The sequence below is a fragment of the Siniperca chuatsi genome, linkage group LG2, assembly GCF_020085105.1.
Source record: "Siniperca chuatsi isolate FFG_IHB_CAS linkage group LG2, ASM2008510v1, whole genome shotgun sequence".
Taxonomy (NCBI): Eukaryota; Metazoa; Chordata; class Actinopteri; order Centrarchiformes; family Sinipercidae; genus Siniperca; species Siniperca chuatsi.
The window spans coordinates 14696356-14721780 of record NC_058043.1 but is presented as its reverse complement, the minus strand read 5'-3'; the positions used below and the strand labels follow the sequence as shown (position 1 = coordinate 14721780).

Below are 25425 nucleotides of genomic sequence, written 5' to 3'. Positions count from 1 at the left end.
TCTCCCTTCCTCCTCCACTGCAGAGGCAACACAAGGCCATGAAAGATTGGAGGCAAAGTGACGTCCTCTGGTTTATCCTCCCTGAAAGCCTTCGCATGCTCTCAGTTCCACATGAGGGATCTGATGAAAGCCGTTTGTCAGTATGCCACTTAATTATCAGCCAGAAGAAGAGCCTCTGATGCTATCCTCTGACAATGGCTCACAGCAGCCTGCTGACTACAGTGCCCACTAACAATGAAGAACTGACTGCAGCTACTAATGGTGACGGGGTAGTGCCAACAGTCCACTTAAGAGTTAGACAAATTAAGCATTGGCACAGAAAGCCTTTTGGGTGCTACTTCAATGTATATTCTTTGCTTTGTAGGCTTAAGTAGCAAGGAGCAAATTTTAAATCTAAATACCAAGACTGTAAAATGTGATGTTTGGAAGACAAAATGCAAAACAGAACATGTTCTACTGAAAACACATTATATTGAGCAGAGGAAAAGCTCAGACGTTTTGACCTTTTATTTTTGCTGCATGTCTACACAAACATTATAGAGTTTATGCTGCTGCTCAATATGCACATTACCATCAGACTGCAAATAAATAAAACAGTCACATGTACTCTTTAACCTTCTACCTTTGCATAGTCATATTCTTTTGACTGCTGACTGTAGAGAAACAAATAGTGACTATAGCTATATACCAGTATATATTCTGTGCAGATGGATAAAAAATTCCATTAACTTTGATATAGCCTAGTTAAAGAAACTCTAGCGACTGTAATCTCCTTTTGCCTGGTATTGCTTAGTCTATTTCCAAAATGACTAGTGTGTGTATTCGTTTAAAAAGGTTGGTTGTTCAGTCGCAAAAGATGAAGATCAGCTAGATAAAGGGCTTTATTTTCTTATTCGACTATGTTCTTGTCATGCGACTCACTCTTACATTTACTATAGTCATCCCCAGGCTCTCGAATACACTCGGCCTGAGGGCTACTACACAAGCAGAGAAAAAAGTAAGCCATTTACCATCATCCGTATTAATCTGATTTGATACTTAGCTTTTCATTAGCAAAGTACATTACTGTACATGTCCATGACAGATACAGGGTGATGACTCAGTGTAACCTTGGACTACCCACAGTAATCTGTCAGCAGGGAGCAAATCCACAAAGGAATGGCAAGAAGCAATGGCTCACTTTAAATCACTGCTCTGCTCTCACTAACAAACTCTGAAAAAAGCCTAAGAGAAGATTTTTTTCTGTAATATGTATTAGATTTGATTTCCTTCTGAAAGGGAATCAAAGACCCACCCTACAGTCCATTAGCCAAGTTAATGCAGAGCTGCCAGACTTGCTGACCCATTAATAATACATTGCAGTGGTCAAAAGAGGCCAGACACCTCCATGCACCCCTTCATCCCTCTACACAGCCACATTAATGGACTAATTCAGATGCAATTAACTGGTGGGGAGAGGCTGTGGCCTTGCGGCTGGTGGAGCACAGGCTGAAGGGCTTACAGCCAGGGCTTGGATTATAATCACTGCAAGCACACACATGGACACACACACACACACACAAAACAATTTACATACTACTAGAAGGGAGCCGACACATTTGTAGTAACACACAATGTAGCTTTCACCATCAGATACCAGAAGCAAAAAGAAAATTGATGAATATCATTTACACTAGGCATCATATCTATCCCTAGAAATACTGTTTGTATATGGTCCTTGGCTAAATATCTGTTTAAGGCTATGTTTTGCTAAAATACTGTCCAACAATAAAACCTGTAATAACTGATTCTATTTTGGCCACTTGGAGGCAGTGGAAGCGAGCTGTAAACATAACACTGACATATTATCGCCTTTGAAGTTGATATGGTGAACATGTTAGCAAACAGTTGCCTGTTTACACATCCAGCAGATGCAAAGCCACATTAGCATTCATTTGGAGTTGTATTTGTGTCAATCGCCAATGTAAGTCCAATATTCTCTCTTCTTTTAGCTCTGTTTTGATTTCCACTAACTCTTGAGAGAAATATCTGGATCTTTAGCTGCTAAATGCTCAAATATGTTCACCAGCTAATTGTTAATTTTGTCTGTCAGCCGTTAGGAGCTTTTTCACTAAAAACCGCAACCTGCTGTGGCCGAAAATGGTGCTATGAGAGCAGTGAGAAGTGAACCAAAACAGTAAAGCTGCAAGATGAAAAACCAAAACAATGAGCTGAAAGACCCTATAAAGCTCCATAGAACAGAGACAAACTGCAAAGTCTGGTGATAATTTCCAAACAACCCCATGTGATCCATAGTTAATATAAAAATATTGATTATAGCCGCTTTAGACACCAGCAATGATTTTCCTGCGAGGACCTTCCTTATTACAAATCTGCATATGATGACACAGTGTGAAATGCTTACACTGCCCTGGCGTTGCGATTTAATTTCATTGGTTTCTTTTTTTATGTTTGTCTATTACAGCAAGTTTCATTCAATAATGTGGCTGCGGAAACCTGCTCTTTGAGAATGTGACGTTGACAAATGAGCAATTACAGGAGCGATATTCACGTGTCACATCTGTGGCCAGCATGACCCGCGATTAGCCCTACTGATGCTGAATGTGAGAAGCGAGAGCTGTGCCTGTCAACACAGGCGCCTGGGAAGGCAGCGTAGCCCATTCTGGCATGTCATCCATCACTGGTTCCACTCGGCTGCCACAGCTGTGTCACAGTCCCCCTCTCACAGACCGTTGACCCCACTGAGGACGCAGCAGCGGGATGATCAAATATCTCTCTGGGATAAGAGACAGCCATCCTGCTTAACTGACAAGACGGACAACAAAAAAAACCCCTTTCCTACGTATCCTCTGCCACGGTGACATCTTTATCAATAAGTAGCATTTAATGCCAGGTAGCAGCAGAGTTGTGTAAAGACACATGGCTGCTCGCCTCTCATTCCAAAAAAGCAGGGATTGTGAAGAGCGTAGTGAAGCCATTAGCTGCAGGAGGCTGACATAGTGTGGTGGGGGTTAAATAATTGCCAGAGAAGAGAGAGGGTGGATTGAAAGAAAGATGAAATGGAACAACATCGGCCAGACGTATTCCCAAGATAATTGCTTGACATGCAGATTTTATCAACATGGCAATCATCAGGGCCAGTCTACTCCTTTTTAAATTCCTATCAGATGTGAATGACCTACAGTGTGGATGTAAGGCAGCAAGTGGATATTCAGTGGAGGGCTTACCTCAGTCAAGGTGCAGACCTTTGACCCTATCACTAGTCCCATGTTGCTGTAAACTTCTTAAAAGATCCTTCTCCAGCCTCTGCTAATTAGTCCTGCAGCCTCTTTGCCTTTCATTTCCAAATAGGAAGTGCTGCGTGCATGCCACAGTGCTGGCAGATAAATTAGCTGCATGCTTCACAAGAAGCAGCCGTTCTTCAGGGAGAGCAGGCTACCTTAATTATGAATATTATTAATTACATTTAAAAAAGACCAGGAGAAATAAACGTTAAAAAAAAAAATAAATCAATCAATCACACTCATACTAAAAAAATATTTGTGAAAATTAAATCACACCGTGTTTACTTGAAACAGAACAGTTGTGAAAATTATATTTTATATACAGATGGAGCCAGTGGCAGCAGTAGCCAGTCTAACCCAGCTCAGATGAATTTAACAGGGCAGATTCAGTGTTAAAGGCGGATTCCAAGGACTGTGCTTTCTTTATAGCATGCAGAATTCATCAGCGTATCCCTCTCCTTTCTCTGCCTCCTTGTCAGGGTAAAAATCAGTGCACATACAAGAGGCTGTGTTAAAAGGCCCCATCTGTGATCCCAATGTAAACAAAGGTAGCCTGATGTTCAGACTGAATGGCCGTTATGGTACTACTCCATTATTCAGTCTACCATTGCCTTCTTATTAGTAGTTTCCTGGAGGGCAGGATTTGATTTTACCATAACCAATCACTGAACTAATGCATCCAGATGCTCTGACTGTGTTAGGCTGTGTACAGTTAGCGCAAATTAAGCAACTTTTGAGCAAGACAATTTTCTTCTAAATTATCACACATGGTGAGGTGACCAGATACAGGAAAAATAATGGACAAAGCAGATGTTGAATATTTCACTAAGTGTATTGTTTTCCTGTTTTAGCACACCAGAGAGGCATAATCACTGTTATAACATGGACAGTTATCAAAGACACAAAGTGTTCATTATCTTAAGACAAATAGCTGAAGCAATAAAGATTTATTGAAGACTGTGCCTCCTCAACCTAGCTTGTATGTACTGTACTCTTTTTAGTAGCCTGAGGATGTCTTGCTTACATTTACAAACTAGTTAGCCAACTTATTATGACCATGAACATGTATTCATACTGTGGATACCTGCAGTTTAATATATCACGACCAGTGATTTAGAACAGCGTTTAAACTGTAAACCTGAATTATTTTCAAATGGTCCCATTTTGTCTGACTATTGACACAGCTGAGTAATGTCACCAACATTAGACCCACCCCCAAAGGTTTTGATGACTTGGTTGTTTCTCCAGTTGGGGAAAGCTGTTAAAAAGAACAGAGCAAACCTTTTTTAAATTACCTTTAAAGAGGGACTAACAACAGATGACAACAAAAGTTAATGTCTTCTGACGCTGATTGTTTGTTGTTACCAGCAGTTATTTTAAGAGTAAAACAGGAAATTGAGGAAGAAGAATGCAAAACAGAAATTTCTACATGTGACTATACCTGTGATTTAGTTGGTCATTCGATCCAAATTACTGTTTGGCCTTTTAATATTCACTCTAACAACACTCCAAGCATAGACAGTATTTTAAAAAGGATAAATTCTTTCCTGATTCCTTTCAGAAAATCTATGATGGGGTGGCAATATTTACAGACATTTGCAGCAATATTAAACTCTTACTGTACATAGCATTACGCAAAGGCGACAGCCAACCAAGTAGATAAATGATAGAGGGCAAAAGGCCACTCACTGGGAAAACTAAGTTAAAATGCAGAGAAAGCAAAGTGCTATTTTTGTCTAAATCTTTCTAGCCATGGAACGATGACTAAAGAGTTTCTGAGCAGCTCCCTATGGCCCTTCATCTTCCCCTCTGAAGAATCTAAGAACTAGCTAATGATTTTTCCAGTTATGAGTTGTCCTGAAATGTGCTTCAAATTCCTTGCAGTTCATAACTTTAACTGTGACACCGGGGTTGATTTTCTTGCCCAACTGCGCTTTAGGCTACAGATCTGTGACAAAGCAAAGGCACGGCCTACTGGAGGTGATGATCTCAGTCACCACATAAATAGACAACTGGAAAAGACATAGAAATACAGATCCTGACCCCTTCCCCAGTTATTAAAGAGTCTTATGGGTCTCACTAATGCCAATCAGCTAAATACTTCAATCTACTCTATAGTTCTCAACTCCAAACCCCTATCCAACAGAGACAAGCCTTAACTAACTAGGGGACAAGAGAAAAACTAGCTACCCAACATACCTCACTACACTGACAGAGATCCTACAGCCTCTCATATTTCTACATAATTACCAACTGAAGAGCATGCCTCAACAAACTGATTAACAGTTTTTTCAAAGGCCTGAAGCTGTGACTAACACAAATTCCTAGCAGGGATCAACAGCCCATCATTGTCCACTGTTATCTGTCTTATAAATGATTCTTTGAAAGAAGAAGAAAATGTGGCTGCATAAGTGGTGTGTCCCAGCCTGTGAGTCAGGTATTGACAGATCTCATTATCACAAAGGAGGAAGTTCACTGAATCAATTGATGACCATAGTCAACAGCTTTTACAACTGCCTACTGTATCACATCTCACTGAGCAAAAAGAGCAGATGGGAGGGAGCTTTTAAGGGTTAATGACTGTTTAAAATGATAACAGAAGTCATATATATGGGGATGAACTGTGAGGCCATGGCCATGACTTTCAAAAAGACAGCTCCAGTTTCAAGTAAAATTGAAGCCAACATCTCTACACAGGCCTGCAAGCCACAAGAGGAAGCGCTAGAAGCCTCAGGCCTTTTATGTTCTGCACTGCAGTCAGCACTTCACTCGGTGGAGTGTGGGGACAGCAGCTCCTGCCAAAATGTATCCGTGCCAAGGCCTGCCAGCCTGCTCTCCCCGCCCACTCTAAGGGCCAGAGCGTGAGCGGTGGGGCGCCGGTAGGCGGGTGCAAGGTGAGGCTGGTGGGCGGGTGGCCAGGCTGGAGCTTCCTGACACGGGAACCCGCCTCACAGCAGGATCAAACTGGCTGCCGAGTGAATCACTACCCCTCCCACAACCTGACAAAGTCAGCGTTGGGCCAGCACGCAGCCACTTTTGCTGTCTCTACAATTAAAAAGGAATCCAGGATGAGACAAAAGTGCTAAAAAATCACCTCATCATTCATCCGACTGCATCCAAGCCAAGGTTCATATGACATTGAACTGAAAAAAAAAGAAATTTACGAACTTTACGAAAAGGATCATTTTGGACTTGGGGTTGGTGCACGGGCTACGAAAGAGTAGTGCTCTAAATATGTATCAGTGCTCCTGAAAAATGCAGTATCAGCAAAGTGCTTAAAATTTAAATGCTTGCTTTACGGTGTAATGATGATACAGGCTAAGAAAGTAGATGAAGGTATCAGAGAGTCTAGCAACGAAGCAATTTTACACTTTCAGATTTCAGGCCCTGCAAACCTAAGCTTGAGGTGGGAGATAGGGGCACGAAGCGCAAATTCTCATACCTGACCAATCTTATTCAAATAAGCAACAGGAGCAGGGATTTTCTGAGCTGTGGCTAGTCACCAGTCAGACGCAGGAACATTATCTCCAGAGTAAATAATGTCCTGGAGGACCAGCAGCTACTCAAATCGCTTCTTAAAAAATAGAAAAGTGCTCCAGGCTGCTATTATTAAACCTCAGATCCAATGGGAAGTTGAACCTTTGATCTGCTTAGGGTACTGTGTATTTGCATTTTATAATGAGATCAAAGCAAGGTCCAGGGCCCCTGCAGAAGGCAGCTCTGTGCACACTGGACGACTTACAGACCAAAGCTATATTTCCCTGTTAACAAGATCATGTAAGAGCTATGGGCCTCAGTAAAAATGCAGTGGGAGATTAAATGTTTGTCAGGCAATCAACAGTAGCCTACATTCTCTAACCAGCTCATTTTCTCTCCTGTACACAGGTGTGGAAGAGATAAAATAAAAAAATCATGCCAGTAGCAACAATCTCTTCAACAGTTAAAGTTCAAGAGGAAACATTTCAAGCATTTTTAAACTGGTTGAGAATTGCTCCAGATTTTCTTTGGCATTCTTCACCTGGAAGAAATGCAGAAGGGAATTTACACACTTTGCCTGAAGTGAGCCTACAAGGAGACGGGAGAAGGTTTGAGCTGAGCATGGAGGTCAACATTTGGGAGTATATGTGGAGTCTCTATTCAATACCATTCCTGACCATTTTTTTAACAGAAAATATACCAGAAAAGAAATCACACACACTGTCACTCTGTCTTTGGCTGAGCTGAGGAGAAATATCATATTTTCTGACAGCCTGATCAAAGGTGGAGCTGGGAGAAGGACAGCATACAGTTAAGACATCCATGCAGATCAATTAGGAGGTATGTTTGATTAAATTAGCTTATCCAGCATGAAGGTACACACCTGACAACTTAAAGGTCCAGTGTGTGAAATTAAGGAGGAGCTATTGGCAAAAATGGAATATAATATTTATAAGTTTATTTATAAGTATTTTTTATTAGTGTATAATCACCTGAAAATAACAATTGTAGTGTTTTCATTACCTTAGAATAAGCCGTTTTTATCTACATAGGAGCTGGTCCCCTTCCACGGAGGCCGCCATGTTGCACCACCATGTTTCTACAGTAGCCCAGAACGGAAAAAAAACAATCACTGGCTCTAGACAGGGCCGTTTGTGTTTTTCGCGAGTTTCACAGCCACCATAGTTTCTCCAACACACTTGGAAGGGGAGGGTGAGGCGAGCGGTATTCAAATGGTTGCAAACTGCAATTTCATCGCTAGATGCCATTAAATCCTACACACTGGACCTTTAAATGTTGTAATTGCAAATATCAATAAAAGAAAGAAAAGTATAAACTTGTAATTTTTCTCAAATGTATTTCTTGTAGTATATACTGTTTGGCAACAAATACTCCTCTGTTAACAGTGACTGCATGACCTATCTTAAGAGATATTTAATATATAACATCTCACCAGACTGCACTGAAAAACCTTGTAATTTAATGTTTTCAACAAATAATACAGACACAGGTCATTACTTGACACTGGTTCACTATTACTCTAGGAACAAAAAAAAAAAAGACCAATACCAATTGACAAAGCAACACTAACTTCAATAAAATCTTAACCTCTATGGTTTGTTCAGACTGTTCCACTTGTCTTCTACAAGACTGCCCACCATGATGCATCCAGGTAGAGGTTGACTAGGGGAATACCCCCTCCCCTGCAGCTGTCTTCTTGAAGTGTCTTGAAGCGATGTGTCTGCAAATCATTTATGCACAAGAATTGTCCCACAAGCAGTTGTAGCGAAAGTGAGAGAACGCTGATTTGCCATTCATGACACGCAAGATCGCATCCGTGAAGAGACAGAGCAGATTTGAGAAGTTGTGACAACAGATTTGGAAACTAAATTCAGCTCATATTCCACTCATTTAATTACTAATCAAACAAATAATCCACATTTCTAAATCTTTTCTTTGAATTTATATAAATGACCAAATTCCAACATGCATGCTTTTATGGATTCTTCAATACTTAAAGAATTCAAACTATTAAAAGTCTCATCTTTGCACTCACAACGGAAAGAAAGACATGTTCTTCTGACCTTGAAGTAGGAGAGGACTGTTCCCATTTACCTTTTAATCTCAGAGGAGTCATCTGGGCCAGTGTACACTGCCCATAATGGCTTTAAAATGGAAGAGACTGAGCAACAGATGAATTATGACAGAGGACACACACACAAAAAAAAAAAAATCACATTATGTCACATCACATACAGTATACTGCATTATAGAAACGCTCTGCAAGCAAAAGCCTATACTTGTCTTCTTGGAAATATGTGTTTAGGAATCCTAGTATGTGAAATATCCTTAAGGAATCTGGCAAATCTTCAAAAAGTCATGCTTGCCATAAAAGGAACAGAAGGACACGGAAGCTACAGTGTATGAGCTGAATCGTACAAAAGGCTGCTTAGACAAACCTGCAAAATATGAATACTTCAGAGAGCTGGAGAGGGTGTTAAGAAAACCACCATCTAGCCTAATGGCTTGCTCATAGATGCCAAGCACATATTCTGCACTCTCGAAGGCAGTGTTCATATTTTTTGACCTTGATGAATTATCTGTTTTTATTGACAGCACTTATTGATATTTCTTAAAAGCGCAAGCTAATGGAGTTCTATTGAGATGACTAAATGAGTTGCTGGTGCCCAGATTAGCCTGGTCTCATCTCGCCAGCACAGCTTGCATTATCATACAAAACAGACGCATGCGTGCGTTGAGTCCCAAATTCCTACGACTGACATCTCCAGGGGAACAGAGGAGCGATGACTACATCCGACCTACATTCACCCCACCCAGGAATGTCTGCCTCCAACTAATTACACACACAAACATGCATACTCAGTCATACATCAGTTGTTTAGATTCTCAGAAAAAAACTATGGCAGGGAAAACACCGTATTAACAAGAACTGAGAAAAAGATTGTGACGCAGGCTCTAGCCTATGAGCACATCTTCAAACCGCTTTTTCACCGTTTCCTGTGCTGTACAGCATCCTGGTTAGAGTGATGTGGTTTTTCACACTTTTAAATGTGAGGGGTATTTCTACAGTTGCAGCCCACATTTAGGCCAGAATCTGTAGTTACTAAACTAGAAAGTAGCACCAACCTCCACCAATGCTGACTAATTCTATAACTTGCTCTTATACCCAAGACATCATTCTAATTACGTCAATTCTACGTTACACCTGACACTGAAAAGTAACCCTTTCCATTGCAACGTTATCTATTCCTGTTATTTTCATCTCTGTGGATACAAAACATCAATTATGTAACGGTAAAAATCACAAAAAAATCTGTAATTAATTATTCCATGATCCAAGGACTGTCGGTCCACTGAATTCCATGGAATCTAAAAAAAACAACATAAGAGCCTTGGCAGAAGTAATTAATGGATAAACATATTAAATACTATGCAATATGTACTCTGGACTCACTGGGAAGCGGTATGGATACTGAGTGAATTATCCTAGTGAAATAACATGCAATGTATATAATGCAATTTTCACAATTGTACTACTGTAATATTACATATTTCAATGAAACCTTTATAAATACTGTGACAATGAAAATTTGGTTGCTGTGAACTAAAATTGAATAATTTGCTTGATGGGGTAATGTTGTGAATTTAAAGAAAACATCTTCCATGATGTAACACTGCTTGAAACTGCATGCTTACTTCCAATATTGGAAATTTGCCTTGGTTAGTTTATCCCAAAAAGGATTGAACCCATCCACCGGTTAGCTACCAAGTAGGTTGTAGACAGAAACAAAAATGTATTTTAGCCGCATCTAAAACATCACATTTTCAAAACAGCTCCTGTGATATCCATTTTGAAGTTTTTACATTTTTAAAAACCTGGTATCAATTAGGATTTCATGACATTTCCAAATCTTGAATGCTATTTATTATTTTTAGGCATTCAAAACAAGGTTTTAACTACATAACTATATCCCTAAGTGTTTCCTGACCACAGGACTTCCTGAAATCAGCACCCAATTTCATGATGAAACCACACTTGATAACAAAAGAACCAAAGGCACAGCCACACACATTAGCCAAGGTTTGGCGAATTAATATCATGTAGTCCTTTCTGCTGCATCAACAGTGGGACTGTAAGCGGTTAGAGCAAAGCTTCAACCCTGCCAGAAGTACCAGTCTGATTCCCTACTGAGGCCACCCACTCTAAAATGTATAAAAAGTGTATGCATTCAAGTGCTTTGGATAAAAGTGTCAACTAAATGTTGTGTCTTATCTACAGTTATTTTAGTTGGGCTAGTCAATCACACCCTCTTATTTCTGAGCAATAAAGTTGTGCATAAGACTTCACCAAGCCCACTTCAACCCACCTAAATGATGATTTACTCATAGTTGCTCTCTGGACACGAAGAAATATTAACAGTTTAAAGTATCTAATTAGATACAGACTGATCATTGAGTGCTATATGCTCTGCAACTCGATTTGTTAACAACCTTAATGCAGCAACAAAGATAGTGGAATAAACTGCTGTAACCTTGTACCAACGTCTAAAGAAATTTTTCTGCAATGAATGGTTAAATTCAATGCCAAAGAAGGTAGGCGGTATATAAAATACAGAGCTGACCTCAGTGTTGAGTGAAAATGCCTATAACTCAGTGCAGGAATACATGCAGACTGACAGCATATACGCTGTTATGTTGCTGACAACTAAATAAGGGGTGAAAGAGGAAATAAAGGTTGCAAAATAAAACAATTAATTTCCTTACAAAAGGCCTTGCCACAAAAGCTAAAATCAACCCATTTACAATAAGACATGCTTTCTCATCTCCCCCTCACCTACAGTACACACATACACAGACACACACACCCCCATGCAGCCTGTACACCAGCCAGATCTTGTCGCCTCAGGAAATGGGCTTCATACATCTTGTCTGACTGCAATAAAGCAGTGCCTAAGATTCTATTTCCAATAAACGTCGACTGATTGGAAAACTCATTCTAATATCAATTTCCATCTGGGCCCTTTAAAAGGCAATCAGCATAGCTTCATCTCGGTATATCATGGGCTCCTTGAGATGATGACACAGCACTGGCTCTCTCCTTCTGCATAATGGCCTTCTCCTATCAAGGCATCTGCAATGAATAATACCACCCATGAATGGGCTATTTAGTCTGTGTTCGCACAGATAGGGGCCACTTCTCTGAATATTAATCCAGGGTTTTACACTTCATATGGTTCTCTCAGGGCTGCACCATTTTTCATTCGATAGAGTAAGGCACTTAGTGTGATTTGGCGCACTCATCGTTTCTCTCTAAGCTTTCTCAGAAGTGACAATGGTGATTACCAATGGCATCTCACTTTGTTTAAGATGCCGAGCGACCACAAAACAATGATTTAAGTCAAGGAATATCAATTTCAACTCTTCTACAAATGCTGTCCACAGCTTACTACAAAATGTGAGGTCAAAGAAGAATTTCCATGAGTGAATAAACTGATATAAGTTAGTTGTATATCTGCCACTGCAAAAACCAAAAGGACGTCCAGTGAGAGTATCTGTTAAAGTCAAAGTCCACTATAACCAGAATGCAACTCTATCATCATCGTGATGGTAATAAACTTTTGTGTCTACTACATCGGCTTAAAATAAAGGCCAGATGTCTCATTTTCTCACCTTCCAGCCACTGCCCGCCTCCCTGTAGTAAGGAAAGTTATCACAGATCCACTGGTAGATCTCACTCAGTGTCATCTTCTTCTTTGGCGAGCTGTTGATGGCAAACGTGATGAGGCTGGCGTAGCTGTAGGGTGGCTTGCCGTCCTTGTGCTGCTGCACCTCCTCCTGGTCCAGCGTGGTGTTAGGATCCAGTAGGGTACTCTTCTTGCCCATGCCTGGCCCGTGGGCATTCTGAGCGTCCGCCTTGCGGATTGCTGCCTGCATGGTCAGCTGAGGAAGCCAATCCATGGAGGTCAGGCTGCTCTCCAGCTCCGACGTCATGGTGACGGCAGGCTGGGAAGGGGGACAGGTGGTGGTGGTGGTTACTGTTGGTGCTCGGTGACTGATGGAGAGTGGACCAGGTGTGGAATAATAAACATAGACGACTGACAGATTGAGGATGAAGTCTCCCTCAGCTCAAGACATCAGCATAACGTCTTCTGTAGGTCAACTCTGGAGAAACAGGAAACAGACATGCCTTTATTAGTCAACTACTCAGAGCAACTAAACATTGGAGAGAAAGGATATGCATATCAGCTATACTGCAGAGAATGAAAAGAAATGTAAGCAAGGAAGCAACTCTGAACAGTTTTCCCAACATCAAAAACCAAGTGACTCTGTAAAGTATGCTTATATTCACTGTGCAGGAGATCACAAGCCCACCACTTTCTCCACCACTTGCTGCTCTCAAAGCTGACTCATAGCTGGGACTCCATCTGCACAGAGAGTAAATGCCAAACAATTGTTTTCACAACTGCCAGCCAAATGGGGGAAATGGCTCAGGAGGAATTCCGACTCTCTTGAGGGTAGTAAACCCCCTCTCCTTTCTTCCCTGCCTGCCAGCTTGCCTGGCCCCTCCCCTTCGCTCCCCAAACGGAGCCTCTGCCGTAAACAAGCCAGCCAGTGTCGTCTTACAAACGGTCCTCGGCCCTGTGCGTGTCGGCCGTGCTGTGCAGAGTGCAGCCCACAACAGCCTGTCTCTCTGTCCCTCTCGGCACACTGCCCTCCCTGTCTTAAAATAGAGGGGCAGAGTAGAAAGGCCTAAAGTTACAAATGTAGGTGAACATGGGCATCTGTGGGGGAGGGGGGCCCGAGCAGGATGACATGGCAATCTGGCTGAGGGGGAAAAAAGAGAACAGGCAGGAGAATGAGAAATCCTCACCAAGTTGTGGGATTTTTCTCTTGACTAAGCATGCTTGCACAAGTGTGCGTTTTTGTGTGTGTCTGTGTGTGAGCATGTGTGAGTTTGAGTGTGCACTCAGGCTGACAGGCTGAGAATAAATACAGTCTTGACGGCACTCAATAGGTCAAATACCGTATCTTTCAAAAGTATTATTTGTGGCAATGTGGAATTATAGTCAGTTATTATCATTTAACCCAATTTTTCAAACTGTGGTACAAACACTTTGAGTTTAATCTTAAACATTTTTGCTACATATAATTTATCAAAATGACACTGACTCCACATTGTGTTCTTCTTTTCATGGTTATAATCTTTGGCTTTATAAAAACATGTTACTTTTTTAAAAAGGGTTGTAGTAATTTAACATATCTAATCTATTAGTAAATAGTTTACATGGAATATTTTAAATCTAAGATTAGTTTTATATCTATCTTACTTTGTTAGCTAGTCAAAAAGCTGGCGAGGAATTAAAAAACATGAATTTATGGGCCTCTGCTGTCCATATGAGATGCAGCAGGAATAGTAAGAAATTCCCAAATTGGGCAAACTGCTTTGGCGGCAGTTGGTCACAAGCAGTTTGTGGTTGTCTTTTTCAATTGATCTCTCACAGTGGGGGTTAGCTAGTGCCTAGCAGCCAATTCAATATCCGCTATCAGTGTAAACAGGCAGAGGAGGATGATGAAGGCATTTTTCATACATCCAAACAGAATTCTGAGAAGGGAAAAACCAAATCCAGTTGGGGGAGATGATTAATGGAGTGGAGCATTGGTCTTAAATCTTCTCTTAAAATCAGCGTGGAGTTTCATAAGGCACTGTAAAGTTTTTTCTGAGCAAAATGCATTTACATTTTAATCTATCTGATTTCTATTTGTCTTTTTTTAAGCGATACTCCACCTAAAATGTATCCTCCCCTTTAGGCTTGAAAGGTGGCTGTGATGGAGAACAACAGCGGTGGTCACCTTGAATTCACATCAGTAATCAGGTTTTTGTGGAAAAAAAGTCATACCAAAGGTCTGAATAAGCTTCTCAAAGCACTCCTAGGGCTTAATCCACTCCTGCACTGTCCATCTGTATGAGCAGCATGTTTCAAACTGTCAGATCTTCACCAAACTATGGCCAAATATGCTACTTCTGATCGAGCCTTGAAACTTTAAGAACATACTGGAACATACTGGCCATGAAGGTGGTCAACAAAGAAACAGTTTATGCTGCAGGGATGGTTTGAGAAGTTTTTATGGATGTTTTGATACTTTATTCCCACTGTGAATACGTGTAACCTTTGAAATGTATTATAACTGACAGAAATAAAGCTGCCCACAACTCTTCTCATTCAATGAGACGAACACAACAAATGTTTTACGGCCACCTTTCAAGTCTTTTGATACTCAAAAGATAGATTTTGGGGTAGAGTTTCACTTTAATCTGAGCTGTTATTTACTTTTCACTGTGCTTTTTTATTCTTCCATCATTAACACTTACACCATGTTTGTTCGCAGATTGGAGATCTTGATGAAAACACCAAAGTCTTTGAAGAAACTCTCCCAACCTCTGCAGTCATGAGCAGACTGACAGATGAGCAGACTTGCTGACTGACTACCAACAGGTGAGTCAGCCTAATGGTGGAGAACAGTTCCTCATCACCAAAAAAAGACAAACAAATCATCTCCACCCTGCAACTGAAATAAAGGTGACTCACACACTGCTAATGACAGTACATTTCCTCTTTGAATGGCAGCCTATTGAAATATAAAACAAATTTGATTTTGAATATTTATCTATATATTAGTATCAATTTGAATATCTGAAGCACCACTCAAAGGGCCTAAATACATTATTGGTGTACACCTTTAAATCAAGCTCCATCCATCTCACTGGGCCTCCAGTAGAGATTTTAAATCAATGTCATACCATCACTACAACTACAACCTGTACAGCTCCCATTCTGTGAACATGTTTTAATGTTTAACTGATCTCAGGTGAATTCAATCACTAGCACAAACAAGTCCACCACACTTTTAATACATGTTCTAGTTTGACATATTCCAAGAACATTATAGGAAACACAATCACTCATTTGAAACTACACTTCAATGATACAACAAGAGATTATGTAGCTTGTTCGCAATACTGAGATAAAGTAAATGTATAAAATGTTTATAACAATATCCTTTATTGGATGTTGCTAATATTTTGTCCACCCCAACAGCGTAACATATAATACTATACAACAGAGCTGAAACAATTGATTGATTAGTCCATCAAGAGAAAATTAATTGACAACAATTTTGATACTCAATTAAGCAAAAATACCAAACAATCTCTGCTTCCAGCTTCTCTAAAGTGAGGATTTGCAGCTTTTTTCTGTTTTATACCATTGCAAACTGAATATCTTTGGACAGTCCACTGGTTGGACAATACAAGACATTTGAAGACATCACCTTGAGCTCTGAGCAACTGATGGCCATTTTTCACAATTTTTTTGTCATTTCATAGACTAAACAATTAATCGATTAGTTAAAAAAATTGGCAGATTTATCAGTAATGAAAATAATAATATTTGCAACCCTACAACACAATTCAACTGCACTACAAACTTACAGTCTACAAAATGACCATGGATTTAAATCATGACTCATCTGAGTGTCTGTTGTCCTGGATGCATTAGATTTAGCTAGGTGTACCTGATAAACTGGCAGCTCAGTACAAGGATCTGTTTAAGTTCATTTATGATGGCCTTGATGTAAATTTTTCTATTGACACCAAACGCTCAGCATGAATGGGGGTAGCAAAGAGGAAGAAGCAGGCATGGCCACCGGAGGTGAGCTGACAGAGACAGGGGTTGATGAAAGGCGCTCCGCCCGATACACGGAGACGCATGCTATTTGACCCTCTACGCTAATGATCCAGCTGCTACATAATCTGCAGGGCCAAGTTGGTGTCTTAATTAGAAAACCTTGGGCTGTGGCAAGAATGATGAAGCGCAACACAGGCAGGCAGTAAGTTGCCCCCCCGGTGCCTTCATTACCCTTCCAGGCTGTGGGACATTCAAAGCAGGGACAAGCCGGAGCCTGCTGTCACCTTAGGGAGGACTGTCTGAGTATGTTCACCAATGGGTCTGGGGATAGTAAGAGGAGTACTAAGGAGGCGGGAAAGATGAGTGGAAAAGTCAGAGGAGATGAAGCAGGGGAGGGTGTGAAGGGTACCACGATGCTGGCATCAGGCCTGGCAGAGAGCAGAAAGTGGCAACAGAGTCTGCGCATCAGAGAGGTCTGAGAGTTTAGGCACCATGATTACAAGCCCAAGGGAACAGACTACGATCCCACACACGGAGCCACTTTGATCTGGCTCTAGAAAATGGGGTTCTGTCACTGTCACTGCCAAAAAAAAAATAAAGAAAACTTCTTTCTCTTGACTTTAATTTGTTTTTAGAATGGAGCACTGACAGTATTTTCGAAGGCTGAGAGAGAGAAATGGATGGTCAAATTCATTCTCTATTCAACACTCAAAGTTTCTTTATCCTCCAGGGATTAATGGCAGATTTAGTTCTGAATGAGAAATTGAAAGCATTTTTGAAACATCTTAATTTACCAAGCTCTTGACAGGACTTATCAACGTTCCTGCTACCAACAGAGCACTGACAGCAAATCAGTGATTGTGTTTTGTGTCTCAGCTACTAAGTCTGAAGTGGCTCAATCAAACTGACAGCATGGTTATTATACATGTGCCAGGCCCTCTTTTATTCAACAATCTCCAATGAGGCAACAAGCTGAGTAACAACAAGGGATTACTCAAGACAACATAGCAGATTACGTCAGCTTCATCATGTTAGGCAAGTACGTACTGAGATGCAAGTCAGCAACTGCGTCATAAAAATCAGTGCTGTTCCCCATCTCCACTATTGCAAAATTGATGTCTGTACTTAGCAAAGCACTTAAAAATGTTAGTACCCCTAACAATGCAAGGCCCAGGATGAAATTAATATTTCAAGTGTGATATTGCTACAATGAATTGCACTTAACGGTCTTTAACATTTTATATAATGACAATAACCACCTACTTAATTTTAATTCTAATTTAGAAAGAATGGATGTTTTATAAATGTGGGTATGTCTGCACGTACATATCTGTAATTGGGTCAGTATACCTCAATCAAAGTGCTTGTTGTATGGTAGAACAACGTCTGAAACTAGTTATATCCCAATCAAGTTTTTTTTTTTTTTTTACCCCAATCCCGTGATACATATATTTACTTAAAAAGCAGATTAAATGTACATCTAGCACACTGAAATAACAACTATAGACTACTTCATCGGACACACTTAATACAAATACTGGAGGTCCTGGTTCAAAACATATTAGGTTCATAAACTTAAATTACTTTGATATGATATGAATGAAAGTTTAACTGGGAGAATGTGACTCCTAAAAACAAAGTGACGTGATTCACTAGAGAGAAGACGTGTCACTCTGTTGGAGTTGTTGGACCTACAGAATCACTGTCCACTCGCAGGTGTAAAGTGGTGTTAGAGAGCGGAGGTTCTTCCTTCACAAATAATATTTTGCCGAGTACAGACAAGAGCACTTTAGACAATAAACAAATTTAATATTGGCCTGTTGACAAGTTACTCATGGAATTAACAATCAGCAACAGCTGATATGATCTGCCGGCAGCGGCGTTTGTTATTTTAACCAGAGAAAGCAACCATTAACACTGGCTAAAATGAGAAGCTGCTACCTGAATGTTTTGTACACTGCTATGCTAATGATAATTAGCCAATCCATGCATTTTCCAACCTTAGTGTCTGAACTCAAAACTCAGTAAGCACTTTGAAATTTGAACTTGTCTCTTATTCTGTCTTTTTTAAATTCTCCACACAACTAAATCCTTCACTGCTTGTATATACATAATGCTACAGTATCTTTAAGGATAGCATATAGGCCCAATTTACTTTCCCTACAGTTAGGAATGGGACGCTACTGGTTTTACAACTTGCTACAGCAAAGAGAACCTGATGGTAATTATAATGTATACCACATTTTAATTATTATTATTATAATAATCTATTGTCCAGCAGTAACCAAACATCAGTGTCCCTACATATAGTACGCAGGTGCGGCATGCAATTTGTACTGACTAAATTAGTCCGCTTCAATAATACTACGGGAAAAGACAGTGATAGGGTCTGAAGCCTTTTTACCCTTCTAGGACCAAAACTAAACTACAGAGTTTTTGTGCTGCAAAAACTCTCTCTATGATTCCATTTTCACCTGTGTCCAAGTAAAAATGTTATATAGATATGTAAACACCATTGACCAATGTCACTTTATAATGCTGCTGAGCATTTTCCAAAGAACACAGTGGGTTGTTCTAAATTGCTGAATGTGTTTTTCCTGCTTTCTACAGTACAGTATGAAAATCACCTTGCAAAGACCTGACACCTGCTGAGGTAGGTAATCCATCTTAGTAAACATGTCCAATTTTGGTTTTTAATCAAAATTATGTTATAGTGCATATAGTTGCAAGCAAACTCTGCTGATGTCCTATGTTCTTTTGTGAAGCCCTGAGATCCAGGATATCAAAATCAATTTGAAACAGTTACTTCATACCTCAAAGAGCTAAAATCACTACAAATATTAGGCAGATATTGAATATTATTGGGGTTAGTTCTTTCATCACAAATAGATCTATGATTACTGAAAAGTTTCAAGATTTGACATTAACTACCCACACAATATACTATAATAAGCTCACTTCACTCTTCTCACATGCAATCTTCACTAATGAATGAAACTAACACTTTCTCTGGTTTAGGCACAGCATTCTGCAAAACAGAGTGTACTGACTGAAGCAGAAGTAGGAGGCACAATAAAGGGAAGTAGGTAAAACAAAAAAGGTGAATAAAACTGGTTTTACTATTTGAATTACAGTCCACGTCTTCTCAGTCAAGAGGAAAACACATGAACAAAAATCAGGTTGCAGTGCATTCCCAGTAGGGAGCAGTATTTAAAGACATGACATGACACAACACCACACAGGAAATGTTAGTCAAGGATAAGAAGCCTAACTGAAACAGACAGCATGCACACTTAATGCTTTCATCTGCCAGTTCTGTTTAATAATGTAAGGTCAATAAACCTGACAAAATTCATTTGCACTGTGTTTGACTAACCACATACATATCAGTTTACCTGTAAGCTGAGTGTGAATAGGACCACAACATGCAGGGATGAAAGCAGTGTAACCAACTGCTAGCAAAGGCAGAAAGGACAAAATCAGATGTAGTGCTTACTTTGGTCTGAAAATGGGTATAAGGGGGAATAAAATTAATGTTTGTCATTGGTGTGAATGAGTCAACGTGGCTTATTTGACATGGTTCCACGACCCTGCTCATGACCATAGTTTTAGGCCGGTCTGGCGCTGTTCGACCTGAAAGCGTGTAGACCTGTGAAAAGGGGAATTTGTTGCTGTGCTAGTGCCCACTACAGCAACCACTGAGGACAACACAAAGGCTTTTCTCCTCAAAAGATATTAGTGGTTACTTGTACTCTGGGCCACAATTCCCCCCTCTTCTTAAGTGGAAACATGCTTAAACCTGACTAAAACGTTATTTAACTCTCTTTAGAGTGAACAGGGTACAGAAATCCCATAAAATTAAAGGAGGGAGCTAAAACCAGGAGGCAATTAGCCTAGCTTAGCATAAAGAATTGAGGTAGGAGGAAACAGCTAGCCTGGCTGTCTCCAAAGTAAGAAAAAAAAATTGCCTAATAACCAATCTAAAGCCACCTAATAAAATAAATACAACAGAGAGGTTTTTACAAATATTATAGTTTTAATGTAAACATTTTTACTAATAACTGCTAAATCAAACAATAATTACCAAATGAACATTGGTCACAACATTGGTCAGATTGCGCTCTGTGTTCATCATGACTTTGCACTCAATTAAATTATTCTCACTTATAGGATTTTTTTTTTTTTAGCTTTTAGGACTGTTGTGGAGGGTTGTTGTTTGATCAGTTGGCCTAGTTCAGTTATAAAGCACAGTAGAAAACTATTTGTATTGCTCTGGGATTCACTTTCAGTGAATATTAGAGTAAATGAGATCAAAGATTTTCACAGATGGATTAATTTCTTTACTAATACCAATTCATTCAGCCATTCACCACACATACATACATTTGGGATACATTTAAATACACTGGTACCAATATCATGATCATGATGATATATCTTGCTATTCAATCAGAATCACAAAATACTTTATTGATCCCCTAGGGGAAACTCTTTCTGCTAGGCTGGTACCATTAATTCTTGGAATACATTATGAATACACTGGCACCACGTATAGCTGCTTTTATCAAATGTATGGAAACTGTGTGGAACATTTAATAATAGCATTAGTAGTGTTACCCTAATTTCCTATGTGGGTAAACATAGTTTCTATAAAATTACACATACTTGCACACAAATGCATTTATATTATTATATAACACTCCACCACAGCTAGCCTATTTTATTTTCTACCTAGAAAACCTAGCTGCCTACCTAGAACAACTTCCCTTCAAATGCCTGTGCATTACTGTCATCATTTCCTCTCTGAGAAGAGAGTAGGCTATTCAGCTCTCATTCTCACTCCCACTTGCAGACACAAGACTGTTGATAGGTACCAGACCAGTGCTCTCCTGTACTTATCTGCAATTTCCGCGATTAATCCCCTTTTACTGCAGTCATGTATCCATCACGGGTAACACTCCAACAGCATGTGCCTGCTCAGCTACACAGACACAATCATTAAGACCTGTGATGGCTGTACTGCCATATATGCTACCTCAGAACTGTAGAAGTGATGAATGCTGCATTAAAAACAGTGTCACTAGAATTCAAACAGACCACAATAAATATTTACAAGACCGATTGTTAAATGCTGCCCAGACTTTGGTGTGTGTAAAGAGAGAGAGAGAGCGAGAGAGAGAGAGCTTATTATGACAAGAATCTTCCTGTAGTGTGATGGTAACTTGGCAAAAGGGAGGGGAATCGCTAAGCGTGCTTCCTCTGTTATGCCTGAAGATTTGGCACATGCACTAACAACAACAACAGCGATGTAACCTGGTAACAAGCCTTTGGCATCTTTACTCTCGACCGAAACCCGGGTCATACCTTCCATATCAACAGTTTTATATCTAGCGTGGGAGAAGCCCTTGTTTTCCTAGCGATTGCAAGGGGAATAAACAGGGAGGGGTGGGAACTCTGCTCACCTGCCCTTCAGTTAAAGGGAGACTCCTCACTTTTTCCAGCCCTGGAGGCAAAAGGACTTAGGGAGTTATTTTTGAGATCTCTCAAACTAAAATAGCAGTACGTCTGAGTATTGTGATTGCACGTGAGCTCTGTAATCATGCAGCGAACTTCCATAAGCCTCATCTTCATTAAAAAACTAAATGCAGGTAAGAGCAATGCCAAGGCAACAGCTTTTAATGTCAGTCTTCCTTCTCAATTAAAGACTTAATGGTTGAGCTGAATCCACCCCCAGGAAGAAAGCATTAATAACCCAGTCCTTACTTTAGGATGTGTCAATTATCGCTTCTCCACTCACACGGCTGAGCACATTGTTCAGCTTATTGTGGCCTACAGTCGAGCCGGGCGCCAACCGGGGCCTCCTCGCTGCTAACAGAATGGGCAAGAGTGTCTATGTTTTACAGTGCAATCTATGCAACTGTTATTAGTGGGCTATGTTGTGTTAAAGTTGTTTTTTAAGATGCAGGCAAGCAGACCTCTCTGCTGCGCTTTTAAAAAAGAAAAATGGTATACATGCTCTTTCTGCTCCCCTACTCCCTCAATCCCACTTCGCCTGTGGTTGAACAAATCAAGTCCATAATTATTCTGCCAATCAATCGGGAGCGCAACTGTGGCTGTGGGGCAGTTAAACGCTGAGGAGAGAGAGTTGTCAACAAAGCAAAGCTAAACCCTGAGTTCCTTTAAACTCACTGAACCTTAAAAAGGCAAGAGAGACACCTTTGTCTTATTAGTCAGTGCCAAACAAAGGGAGGTCTTCTAAGTATGTGGTAAAGAGAAAAAGCATTCAGCTGCTGCAGACATAAAGCAAGACAGGCAGGCAGACCAGGCAGAGGGACAGAGGATCAGAGTAGTGGAAGATCTGGTAGTTGGCTGTGGATCAGCTGAGTCACTTCAGGCTGTCTGGAGAGGCCACAAAGCAAGCAACAGGATTTGTGACCCCTGAATGTAGACACAGCCAAACCAAGAAGGAAATGTGAATAGATGCAGCAGTGTTATGATATTATGATATGATTATGATATTAGATATATTAGAGAGATGCTCTCAGCTACTTTCCATGTTAATGTGGGTTTGGTGGGCTGGATGTACAGGACAGGGACAGAGAAAGATCTAGGCAGATAAAGTGAGCACACACAAGCACAAGGCCCTCAGCTCATTGTGCAATCTGCAGGTCAACACACACACAAAAAAAAAAAACAACGCATACAACATTCCAGTAATTGAATAAGCCTTTCCAGTGAATCAGAGCAGTGATCAGGGGGGTTTGTCTCTCTGTCCCTAACAGCTTGCCTGGGAGATGTCCTTTGTTTTGGAGGTGGCAGGGGTGCCCTGACACAGACCATGCAAACCCAATTACCCGGTCCCACGGCCTGGGGGCCCACATTAACACACTCCCCCTGGGAGGTTGACTCCATGCCAGCCTGGCAGCCAGCAAGATTCTGCTGCTGAATCACAAGTAGACCACTTAAGGCACCGGTAGGCCAAGCATTTTGGTGGCAATCTTGAGGGCCTATCCTCATCTGCATTTGTTAGATCCAGTTCAACGTGGATGTTGATACTGAGCCAGTCTCTGAGGCGAGCAGTGAGGTAAGGTGAGCTTGGGTCCGTCTGCCTGGGGTAAGAAAGCTATCTATTGTCCGTAGAGAACTCATAGCCAGGAAACCATTGGTCCACCTGCGAGTACAATTACCTCCTTAGTAGTTATTTAGTCAGAATTCAGTCAGACAGAAAATTAATTGGCAACTATTTTTTTTTTGATAAAAAAACAAGCTATATGATGATGTTGATTTGGGCTTTAGGAAATTGTGACAGGCTTTTTTCACTATTTTATGACATTTTATATATCAAACAGGCATGTTCAAATATAAATGTGATTAGAATTACAAAATATTATGTCTAATAAATAGCTCATATTTAATTGTCTACATAAATAGAGTATACTGTGACTCTTAAAAATAAAACCGTACACTTTCAGCCAAGAAAGAACCTAGAGATTTTTGTCCTCTTATTCAACTCAGACATAATGTGGCATGGTTAAATGCGTCCATGTCATCCCTCTCAGAAACAACCATGTATGAGCCTCATTCTCAAGTGCAACACAGACGTGTTAAAAAAGAAACCATGCTAGAATTACCCAAGCGTGATTTAAAGGAATTACCTGGGTGGGCAATGCATGTTCTGAGAGTGCAGAGCAAGAATCAGGTCATGAATTTCAAATTTAGACAGTGGATCAGCATTGGCAGCTCTGAAGCTGGAGCTGAAAGAAGTAGCTGTAACACCGGTTACACTGAGACAGAGCACTCGCTTTCAAACCCAGAGTACAAAGTAAAAACAAAATTCCAACAGAGTTGAAATAGCTTGAGGTTTGTTTGGTAGATTTGTTAGATGTTCCTCTCACGTAAAGCCAAAAATTGTCTTCATTTAGGATGGCACTAGAGCTGGAGTTATAATTAAAACCATTTTGCTTTTTAATCAATATTCAATCTCTCAGAAATAATTAACAGCATATTAAAGAGTTTACTGCCTGACAGAGCTGGAAGCCTCTACATCATTAAGCTGTTGAAGCGCTGCTCTTTGACTCCTCATGTCCCATTTCACTGGTTTACTGCGCCTCCGTACAGGCTCTTTAAAATGCTGCTGGAGTCATACTGTACCTGCAGATAATAACACAGCCCACTGATAACATGCAGCGTGTATACTCTCCCACTCTCGCTGAGACATGGCTTTTAACATGTAACACATAAAAGCTATGTGAGTGAACGTGTACGCGACAAATGTAAGGCTTATACAAGTCTACTAAATGCAAAAGCTTCACAGGATATAGTAGCAAAATATGATCAAGGTTTGCAGGGCATATTGCTGAGGGGTGGCCACCTGCCATAAATCCATGCCCTTTCCCCTGAGTGATAATGCAGCCTGTATTGGAAGTTGCACAACAAAACAGCATAGAACATATTGGAGGGATTGGAAGTCACAGGTCAATTGTTTCATATTTTCTTGGAGCTTCATCTTCTGCTTTACTCTTAGTGTCAGGTTTTTGACCTCCACACTCAAACAAACACATAATGTGCAGGTCACACACACACACACACACACACACACACACACACACACACACACACATACATATCAGCAACCCATATGTACATACAAACACAAAGCCAAGTTGGACATAGCCCAGCTGATCAATCATCTCTTTGATCAAAATACTATTACATTTACTACAGAAACAGTCTAAGCAGTGTTGAATACAGTACCGCTTAGAATACAGTATGAAAGCACTCCAATCAGCTGTTGAATTTAACCAGTGCTGTCTTACATCACCAGGATTTGTCTGTGTTTATACAAGCTAATAAATTCCTTGGGCATTCTCCAGATGACTTCTATGGTAATTTGGGGGCAGCTTGGTTTTCGTCTACTGCTGATTAAGGTGAGAGCAGAAGAGTAAAACATGAGACTG

At 40.4% G+C, this 25425-nt stretch overlaps 1 protein-coding gene across 6 annotated transcripts in view; it reads right to left on the bottom strand.

Moving 5' to 3' along the window:
• The window catches only part of foxj3 (forkhead box J3), a 75011-nt gene that overhangs the window by 32429 nt on the left and 17157 nt on the right, over window positions 1-25425 (bottom strand). For 5 of the 6 annotated variants that reach the window (XM_044217693.1, XM_044217668.1, XM_044217659.1 and 2 more), the window contains one exon: window positions 12453-12944. In XM_044217693.1, the coding sequence (XP_044073628.1) occupies window positions 12453-12773 (321 nt within the window). In that variant the 5' untranslated portion in view covers window positions 12774-12944. Of the gene's footprint in view, window positions 1-12452; window positions 12945-15153; window positions 15178-25425 lie in introns of those variants that run through there. The other variant, XM_044217677.1, reaches the window with a different exon arrangement.